Source organism: Scardinius erythrophthalmus (genome assembly GCF_964197995.2).
Source record: "Scardinius erythrophthalmus genome assembly, chromosome: 8".
NCBI classification, from domain to species: domain Eukaryota; kingdom Metazoa; phylum Chordata; class Actinopteri; order Cypriniformes; family Leuciscidae; genus Scardinius; species Scardinius erythrophthalmus.
Genome location: NC_138228.1, coordinates 19,307,709 through 19,318,607, shown reverse-complemented (window position 1 = coordinate 19,318,607; position 10,899 = coordinate 19,307,709). Strand labels below are relative to the sequence as shown.

General features: G+C 38.0%; 1 protein-coding gene across 1 annotated transcript; it reads left to right on the top strand.

Annotated features, from left to right (window-relative positions):
* Window positions 1–4,772: 4,772 nt before the first annotated feature.
* LOC308694491 (uncharacterized protein) lies at window positions 4,773–10,540 on the top strand. Its single transcript, XM_081372048.1, has 13 exons — window positions 4,773–4,961; window positions 5,342–5,547; window positions 5,641–5,778; window positions 5,922–6,060; window positions 6,740–7,430; window positions 7,523–7,664; window positions 7,754–7,897; window positions 7,991–8,049; window positions 8,153–8,328; window positions 9,035–9,435; window positions 9,535–9,631; window positions 9,764–9,953; window positions 10,120–10,540. The coding sequence occupies exons 1-13, from the start codon at window positions 4,839–4,841 to the stop codon at window positions 10,260–10,262; spliced, it is 2,649 nt and encodes an 882-aa protein (XP_081228174.1). The 5' UTR covers window positions 4,773–4,838; the 3' UTR covers window positions 10,263–10,540.
* The last annotated feature ends 359 nt before the right edge of the window (window positions 10,541–10,899 follow it).

Here is a 10,899-nt window from a genome sequence, read left to right as displayed (position 1 = left end):
TGCGTGGTCCTCGGATGCAGCGAGTGACAGGCGGTGCTATTACGTTAATAGCGGCGACCTCTTAAGAACCATTTGCGGATGGAGTAGTGGTTGTGCGATCACCGGGACGTCGATCCTGTCTGGTGGGGTGAATTGTTGCAGGATTAGTTTCTTAATTAAATTGGCAACCCGTGGTACTTACCGAATGGAAATCGCCTAATTAGGTCCAGGTGTGCTATAGGTGCGTGTATAAAGAATGTTTCTCAATGTTTCATCACGCAGAAGCCAAGTTGTGCCTCCATCTCTGCTGTTATAACTTCTTAACAACTTGTTAAAGAGTTGGATTCCCATGCTAAACATGGACAAAGTTTCAAAAATAAAGTTGTACGTTTGAAGGAGTATTTCTGTGGCAAAAATACTCCTTCCGGTTTGTCACAAGTTTCGGAAAGTATTTTTCGAGGATGGGCATGTGTGACGTCAGATGGGGCAGAATTTCCTTATACGGGTCCTAAGTGCACTTTTCCCGGAATAGTGCAGCAGATTAGTAAAAAAATCGTTCACTTTGGTATAGAAGCATGAAATTTGGCACAGATACTCTCTAAGGGCCACTATTTTGGAAAAAGGCGTTGGCCACTCAAAAATTCAATATGGCATTGCTATTCAATGCTTATTATATCAATTATTCAAACAGTGATCCAAGCATAAAATTTGATACAAATATACTCTCTAAAGGACATGTTAATAGAAAAAGATGCTTGTCCCTCAAAAATTCAAGATGGCCGCCATTTTTAAAGATGGCCACTGTTCCTGTCGAATATTAAGGTGAGACATGGCAGGCAAAAACATTGGTTTTTTTTTACTGGTCAATTTTGAGATTTTTGGATATTTGTCTTTAATAACATGTCTTCTTTCAGACTGTGGTGAAAAAAAGTCCAAAAAACACATTTCGATCTTTATTTTACTACACTTTGTCTGTTTGCGTCTGTAGATTTCACGTAAATTCAAAAAAGTTGTCGTTGTAAATCCTCCCGCCGATCCGCGATCTCTGTCTGCTCTCTGTCTTCACAGGCACCGCTGGAAAGCTCTCTCTTCACTGTAAAATGCTGTCGGATCCAAATATGGTCATTTCCTTTTTATCAGCAACCAATCGCGAAAGTAAAAGGGCTGAATGCGCGATCTCATTAGCTGATGATAAATCTTTAAAGCCCGTTTTCTCAAAATGACCTTTCTCTCATACTCCAAGTCTGAAATCTCCAGTTCAGTAGCACCTATATACACCAATCTTTCCAGTCTTGTACCTAGTTATATTATGAAGACATTTACAGAGGGATCTGTAAATATATTATTCCTAGCCTGATTTATATAACATTTTATTCCAAAAAACATGGCGAAAATCATTTTTTAAGGCTATTGACAGTATATTATGATTTACAGGATAACAAAAGTAGATATCCATAAATGCCTCTGTATTTTTTCCCCATCTAATATGTGAACACAATAAAAAAATAATTTTTATTTATTTTTAATTTTTACTTTATCCAATACTCAGATTTCATTTTTTTAAATATATACAAATTAGCGCATATTTAATTAGATATTGCCTAATTTGCTAATTTAAACATTAAATTACAGAAAACTTTTAATACATTTTTTTCTCATCTTAAAGGAGAACTCCGGTCGATTTTAACATTGAGCTCATTTTATTGTACATTTGGAGTGCTGTCAATACAGAGAACAACTACAAAAATCGGTGTTGCCTACACCGAGTTATTCTATTTTTAAAATTTGCACCCTGTTGACTTCAATGGGGCAAGTACTAAACCTGCTTTTAGCCTCTTAACATCCTTGATGTGTCATTACAAGTGCACAGAAAATGTGAGTGATTCCTTCTGAGTGAACACGAGTGGATCTGACTGCAGTAGATGTAAAACATATGTATGAGACCTCAGACAGGTGCATCTAATTTAGGATAATAAATGGAGTGGAGGTGGACATTTTAAAGGCAGACTAACAGGTCTTTGAGGGTCAGAATTCTAGCTGATAGACAGGTGTTCAAATACTTATTTGCAGCTGTATCATACAAATAAATAGTTAAAAAATCATATATTGTGATTTCTGGATTTATTTTTTTATTTTTTTATTATGTCTCACAGTGGACAGTGCACCTACGATGACAATTTCAGACCCCTCCATGATTTCCAAGTGGGAGAACTTGCAAAATAGCAGGGTGTTCAAATACTTATTTTCCTTACTGTATATGGCTGTCTGTGTGACAGGGGTTGAGATCTGAGTAACATAATATTTTGGTTTGTGAAAACAGTAGAAATAAGTTGAAGTATCACCTCCGATAATTAATGCGATATGGCTCAGCTTGTCAGTGAACTACGGCTCTGTATAGTAAATGCCGCTCCATCTGAAAGCAGGTGATGGCGATTTACTACTAATCAAGGAACCGGCTTTACTGACGAGATGCGCCTAACAATGTCATGCGATATATCGCCCAGCCCTACTTCAATGTATATCTAATACAGTGATTATAATCAAGGAATTAATCAATAGTTGAATGACTTCTCTAGGCTTGTGAGATTTTACTTTATTATAGAAGTTACCAGTGTGATTACTGAAATGTTCTTTTCATGTATTCTCTAATGTCTGTATTTGATATCTGAATGCAGTAACATTGCTTGCTCATTTAGTCCGGCTTCCAGAAATTAAATATGGATTTGTTTAGTTTTCGAAAGGTCTTCAACATGCGTCACTATGTCTACTTTTCTAGGATACCCTCACAAATATGGTCAAAGGGGTCATTGAAGTCTATAGTTTAAGGGACCATTTCTTTGTTAAAGCCTTACTTTCCAGTTAGAGTAAAGTGTCCTCTCCTTGAGAGAATGTATTATCTTGATGTTTTGAGACGACTCTCCTGTTTATAGTTAGAGGCTGGTCGAATCCAACCTTGAAAAAGCTGTGTGTCGGTGTGTGTTAGTCTTCTTGGTTACAGGTTAAGGAACCACTGGCATTATTGGAGATTGACTGAGTTGTTGTTCTGGACATGCTGGCACCCAGCAACCCAAATCTGCGACCTGGAAGGTCATGACATGCCTAACTTCAGGGTCCGAGTATCAGCTGCATAATCGATGTAGATATGCTTCAGTCTATCTGTATATGTGTGGAAAATGCCTATGTTTATCTATTTCTTAGCCGATGTGAATCATTTAACCTCAATTCAAAGGGTATAATTGCTGTGATCTTTGTAACAAAGCGGGGCGGCCTACGAACTCCTTGTGAGTCTTGAAGCTGACTTCTGCCTGATGAAACTGAATACTATCTTCAGCGTAACTTTTCTTCAATTTATTATAATTCTTACTCCGGGTCTTCATTCATCATATTTGGTTCTGGGTCTTTGACTGTAAATCCCCTAACAGTGTCATAGTTATGTTATGTTTAATTGTGTTTCCCCTGTGACCTATTTCTGTTTGATTAGTCATTTACTTTACCTCCATGGTGTTTATTAATTATCTCATTGGTTCCCTCATTTAGTTCCTGTATACTCCGTTTTGTTCATTCCTTGTCCAGTCTCGTCTGTACAGTGGATTTGTTCCCCGTGTTTATACCCCATCTCCTGAATTATTGAACTAAAGACTATTTCGTTGTACTCTTCCTCTTTACGTGCTTATATCCAGCCTCATGACAAAAGTTTTTTTTCTGCGATTTAGGGGGAATTGTGGTGTTCTTTATGTTGTCTTGCTACCACACATTACACGTTATAGTGTATAATGACCAACCATAGTTTGTTTTGTTTTTATGTGCCATTTAGGCAAGGGTAAATCTGACCACCAGGGTAAAAGGCCCCTTGACTTTATTTTCCTCTAAACCACTAGATGGCACAAAAACTTGCTGCAGCACTTTCCAAAACATCCGCTTTTCAAGAAGCACATGGAAATTTGGTTGATCCAAAATTGCACTTTTTGTTTCATTTCAGGTCTGGATGATTGTTTAATTCTGTCTCATCGATAGTGAAAGAATCTTTTACCTGTCCAACCTGTAATTCTCAAATTACAGGTTTTACCTGATTGTATTTACATTTTTTCTGTGAACAAAAAAAAACATTTCCTGTTTCATAACTAACACGTCCATCATGCCAAAAAAAAAATAATAATCCCCTCAAGCAGTGCATTTGATATATGATTATGAGTTGAATGCAGTTCTATCATTTCAACTTTTATAAATCATCAACAAGCACATTTCAAAGTCTGAAATAAACTTTGTTTGTTTGAGATTTGCTCTTTCACTGCTGTGGGTAAGGCATGTGGCATTTGAGAGAGCAAACTGGTATTGTCTAAATGGATTTATATCTTAAGTCAGGTCATTGTTATGGAGGAGTGCTGGCATCCACGAAAAATTACAATAGAGCTAAAAATATTCACTGAGCTATTTAAATCCTATAAGCAACAACTAACTGATGCAGAGATATCCATTATTTGCTATTTTTTAACTGTAATGAAAATGTGAGATATGTTATACCATATTTGGCACTGAAGCTGTGCAAATAAAAGATAGAAAGCACTTACTGATTTTTTCAGACCAGCTTGCCCCTCTAATTGACACTCATGACCCCATGACAATGGCATACTTTGCATGTGGATGAAAAGGTGTGTGCTTTTGCAAGTAAGGTCAGATCAGTGTCTAGTTTCAGATTTTAACCATGTGACTTCTCAGAAGAAGCAAGTAACTACCCTCTAGTTTTGTGTGTGTGATTTAGTGCAATACCTTTGAACCCATCCCTGAATTCCTGCACACCTGAGATGTATAAAAGCAGGTGCCCCGGTGCACTTCACAGGTAGAGTGAGGTCGCAGGTACAATGATGTTCTCAGCGCTGTTGTTGAATCTTCTGCTTCTGGTGTCCATTGCTTCAGCAGGACACCATTATGGAGGCTCGGTGACCTTCAGCCCTAAAGGAGCCAATGCAGATGGGAGCATGAGGGTGAGAATTTATTTCTTATTTGCATAGAAAATAGTCCTTAGCACATATGCATAACTAACTTATCACACTTTCTTGCTGAATAGAAAATGCATGGGTAAGATAAATAAAATAAAATAAATGTATTGCATCAATGTGAAAAGATGGGGAGAAGCAATCGTGGAAATAAATAAGATGGTGAAAGTAACGTAATATTTAAAATTTGGTGAGAACTGGTTAAAATCATGTGATAATTTTTTTTGGTGAAGAGTATTTCTGACTGGTCTATATCACGCCTAAATATAAAAAAGAAATGCATCATTACGGAAGAAAAAAAACCTCTACAATTAAATAATCAAATATTTGGTCAAGTGTTCTAAACTCTACAAGTGTTCTGCCAACAGGTTGAGTTTCGAATCAAGCGAACCTATGACTCTTGTGATTATGTTTGGTGGTACTGCGCTTCCGGGAATTGTGGCAATGAATACACAAATGGACAAGGTCAAATCGATAGGAGCTCTAATGGTAGAAGTGCTTACACCAACAGCTGGTGCCAAACAGAAACTGTTGTCACAAGAAACATCTATGGAAACACACCCTTTGACCTGCAGTAAGTAATTCAATCAGTTTTGAATCATTTGACAACAACTGAAATATTAAACTGTCCATTAATCATAATCTTCAATGCATCATTCCATCGCAGGGACTCCTCATGCTGCTGGGTGCCCACAGTGAACGGTCTTGATTCTTGGTTCCTCAGGACACACGTAGATCTAGGCATAAGAGCTGATACTAATCAACCCAACCGATCACCTGTCACGACTATTTTACAACTTCTACGGTAACCTTTATTTTTATTGAATGTAGTTTTCCATTAACAAGATTAATAGAAGTAATGAGAATGCAAAAATGACGCATGATCTTTTTTCTAAATTAGTAGCAGAAAATCTGATTGTTTTATTTGTATATATTTTTTTTCATTAGTGTTCCCCAAAACTGTCCTCGTACATACCACTTGATGGCCTACGACCCAGATGGTGACCAGGTCAGATGCAGATATGGAATTCAGCAACAATTTGAATGTGCCAGATGTGACCAGCCAAGTGGTTTCAACATAAATCAAGTAAGAAACAGAAAATAATTTGCTGTAATAACTTGATGTCATTTATTGATGTATATTGGCAATATGAACCAGTGGCGAGGTCAGAAATCTCCATGTGGGTGAATCTTTGTTAAAATGGTGTTATTGGCACTGATCATTACATAGATCAGTGGTTATAGGCCTATCTGTGTGATCAATTTATACAGAATATACTGGAAGTGAGAAAAAAAACGTTCTGATAAAAAAAAGTAGTAAGTCACAAAGTAAACTATCTACTATATAGTATGGGATTTTGGACGCAGCTTGTGTCTGTTTAGGACGAACTGATTCACTACAATGAATAGGACTTTCCAATGCTACATAGAAAGAGAGCCATAGGATTAAGCGCTGCACTAGAATGAATCTTTCCAAAGATAGAAATGAGAGGAGGACAGTTTAAGACAAACTAATTCACTATGATGAATTGAATTTTCACACAAGACAGATCCAGTTGGTTGGTTTGTTACATCCTCTCACTCAGCAGTAAAGTAATACAAATGCTGCACTAAAAACAGTGCTTGACTATCTTGATCATTAGGATATTCTAGCAGCTATTTTTCATCATTCTGGTGACTGATCCACTCAATAAGTGCTGCTAGAATGTTCTAGAAATAAAACGAAATGAACATTCACTATAATGAACATCTCAATTCTTCATTAGGGTGCCTGTACACTAGACTACAGCTATGCCTACAACACAGGCGTCTATGGATTTGAAATGATTTTGGAGGACTTCCCAAGGAAACACACCACTCTGGCCTATACTGATGGCTCAAGCTCTTACAGATGCTCTCTAAATGGAAGACACAGGAGGTCAATAGGCTCAACAGCATACCCATGGTATTACCAACAAAGTACCACAAATGTACCATGGTGGCAACAGCAACAAACTACATCTTCTGCTTCATGGTGGTGGTGGCAACAGCAACAATCGACCACCGCTCAACCTACAACTACGCCATGGTGGTGGTGGTGGTATCAACAGCAACAATCAACCACCGCTCCACCTACAACTATGCCATGGTGGCAACAGCAACAATCGACCACCGCTCCACCTACAACTACGCCATGGTGGTGGTGGCAACAGCAACAAACTACAACTTCTTCTCCATGGTGGGGGTGGTGGCAACAGCAACAATCGACCACCACTCCACCTACAACTACGCCATGGTTGTGGTGGCAACAGCAACAGTCGACCACTCCACCTACAACATCCCAGTGGTGGTGGTGGCTGCAGACCACAAGCACAACCACAACAACAAGCTCACCTCAACACTACACGACTTCTGTAGCTTCACATCAGCGTTCTTACGAACCTTTCAGCAAGATCCCTCTGCAATTCGGTGTTCTTGGTAAGGCTTTCTCAACGATTAGCCAAACAAGAACACAAGATCCTCATTTTAGTGTCATCTCATCCGTGATTTCTGATTTTGAATCATTGCAGTTGATTCACCTGCTCCTTCCTGCACTGAGGGACATTACATACCTCACTTTGTGTCGCCAACTCCACGCAACGGAGAAGAAATCCAAGCGGCGCCACTCCGTGAACTGGAAATCCGGGTTAAAGCTGCAGCAGCTTATTCAACGTGAGGGTTCATGTGTGGATTAGACCTAATGCAAGCAATGATAAAGATTATTAGATGGGTGTATAACATGCTTTTTTTTTTCATTCTAGGGTTTCTGATGTCCTTATCAGTGGTCCTCTGAACATAACTAAGCATGCTTTGAGCAATGGAGAGTACGCCATTAGATGGACACCAATGAGAAGTGACCTCGGAGATCATTTCCCTGTGTGTTTCATTGCTGAGAGCACAAGCGGGTGGGCAAACTATTCATTTTATTCTAAATCTAGCAGCTTGCAACCTTTCACATAAACTGAATTTGATAAATATTGCTAATTATTTATTTACAGAAGCAGCGTTTATCAGTCTGAAATGAGATGTGTCATTGTCACTGTTGGACACCAGACTGGTTAGTATCACTTTTTTACTTGGAACAACTATGTGTAGCGGTACAAACACTGTGGTATTTATAATTTTAGTAAATAATTCTGAATGATTGATTGCATTTACAGTGGATGCAAATGTGATTTGCACTGGGACCAACATAGTGATTGAAATTGAGCAGCTGCACTCTGTCGGGCTCCACAAAGACTATCTGCGACTCAACGATCCTGCCTGCACTTTGGACTCAAATGGCACTCATGTGTTGGCAAACTTTTCCCTCAATGCTTGTGGTACCATGATTGAGGTAAAACTTTTCTCATGGGCTAAAGGAACAGTTTAGCAAAAATTACATGGTTGTCATCATTTCCTCATCCTCGTGTCCTTCTGATCCCATTTTGTTTTCTATCTTCCATGAAACTACCAAGGAGATATTATGTAGAACTTGTCTTTTCAAAACAATGAAAGTATATGGTGATTTATACTACAAGGTTTAAAAAAGGCACCAAAAATTCAATGCTATCTCCCGACCAATTCGTACGAATTCGTACAAGTGGGTAAAATGTGACTATGTCTACAACCTCACTCATACGAATTCATACGATTTGTCTAAACCCCTGTGATGGGTAGGTTTAGGGGTGGGGTCAGGTGTAGGTCCTTCTTGCGAATTCATACGAATTGGGCAACCTGTAAAATATGTACGATTTAGCAAAAATTTTACTAATTCGTACGAGTGAGGTCGTATGAATTTGTACGAATTAGCCACCTCATAAAATTTGTACGAATTGCCGTCCATTTGGAATCTTTTGTGGTGTTTTCTTTCTGTGCTTAGCAAGTTACCTTTCATTTTGATTGTTTGGAAAACAGAAGCTTGAACATTCAATGATCTCTTTTAGCATTTCACAGGTTGGAATGATAATGGTACTGTATGCGCAAATTATGACAAAAATTAAATTTTAGGGAGAAACATTTAAAGTGCTGTTTATATCTCATAATCCACTTTTTTATTACAGGAGGATGATCAGTACATCATTTTCAAGAATGAAATTTTCTCAACTGATGATCCAAACAGCATTATTACCAGAAAACACGAGGTAGAGATTGAGTTCTCATGTCGTTTTGAGAAGAAAAACAACATCTCAATGGAGTTCACTGCACGGAGACACACAACCACCATCACCGAGAGAGGCTTTGGAACCCTCACCTACCGCTTCGGGCTCTTTCAAACAGTAAATTACTACCAAGAAATAGATGTGATCTCATATCCACCAGAGTATGAACTTGGGGAAATGATTTACATGGAGATTGAATCCCAGTCTTCAATCAACAACACCGAGCTTTTCGTCGAATCATGTGTAGCAACACCATACAATGACCCCAACTCCCAAGTGTCCTACACAATCATCCAAAATGGGTATGAACAATCGGCCATGAGCTGAAGACACAAATTAGCACTGGTAAACAGTAAAATTAATTAACTCACAATGGATCTTAATCAATTTTATTTTTTCAGGTGTATCATGGATGAAACTGTAGAGTTCTACACAAGCCACCAACCAATGGTCCGCTTTGGCCTGCAGGCCTTCCAGTTTATTGGAATCCATGATCAGGTAAAAAAAAAAAATTATTATTAATTAGCCTACAATGATAGGAGACAACATACAAAAACATGATGCTACTACTGACTATTAAGAATGAAGTATTCCAGAGAGCTGTGACATCTTCTCTTTCTTTCTCCCTAGGTGTTCATCAGCTGTTCTGTGATTATGTGTGAGGCGAACAATCCCAACACCCGCTGCTCTCAGGGTTGCACCAACAGCACAATCGCTCCACCATCCCACCACCATCGCAAAAGAGAGGCTCCCATCCAGACCGGCAGTCACTTTGTCTCCCAGGGGCCCCTGCGGCTGAAGAGGAGCGTTGAGGGTGAAGGTAAAACCTCAGAAACAAGTTAACATATACAAATATTTTCATAGAATGTGATACAATTTTAAAGGTGCATTAAGTGTTGTGCTGGCTGAATCACAATAGAGTCTTTTATGATCATTTGTGTATTACTTTTTATTTTATTAACCGACACTTTGTGTGTTTTCCACAGTGTCCTCCACGGTCTTGAACCTGAATATGGTTTTCATTGCCGGATGTCTCCTGGCAGCTGTTGGCATGGTGTGTGGGGTTCTCATCTACAAAACCAAGAGAACAGAGGTCAAATATCAACCGCTTCAATCAAATGAGATTTAATGGATCGGCCTCAAAGACTATAAACTATTTAGTCTTTGCTCTCTCTGGGAAGATTATGATTTTGAAATATTTGTTTCTGTTTGATCACTTTTAAATATTGTGTTATAATCTATAAATGGTTGTTAGGGTTATTTTCATTACCTATTTCACAGTTTTGGTATCTTTTTCTTGCACCCTTTAGATTGTTAATGATAAAAAAAATGATATCTGATTGATTTAAAAAGAGTTGAAATAATGCACGTCCACAAAGAGAAATAAATAAACATACCTCCTGTATTATTTTTGTTTTTGTGTGTCTTTTTTCATGTTCACCAAAGGCTATTTCTGTGAATACAATCAGCATTATAAAATATTGCATTATTATGTGTTAGAACTGGATTGCATATGCATTAAAAATACATGCATTATTATCAATTGTGGTTCATGAATACAAATTAGTGAATCATTAATCACATGAATGTTGAACCGCTTTCACAGCAACAAGTGAATCGAAATCAATGTCAAATGGACCATAAAAATATTCAAAAGAACACTATTTAATAACCATACTCATTTTAACAACAGCTTTTAAAATGAACCCTTATCAATATGTTCCCCACTAGAAACACTTCCAAAACATTTAGTTTGAAATGTCCTT

Bases quoted from the DNA above. Each gene is read 5' to 3' on its own strand.
- LOC308694491 (XM_081372048.1), top strand. From the start codon at position 4,839: ATGATGTTCTCAGCGCTGTTGTTGAATCTTCTGCTTCTGGTGTCCATT. The intron at 5,548-5,640 runs GTAAGTAATTCA...ATTCCATCGCAG, and splicing joins AACACACCCTTTGACCTGCA to GGACTCCTCATGCTGCTGGG. The intron at 7,431-7,522 runs GTAAGGCTTTCT...GAATCATTGCAG, and splicing joins TCTGCAATTCGGTGTTCTTG to TTGATTCACCTGCTCCTTCC.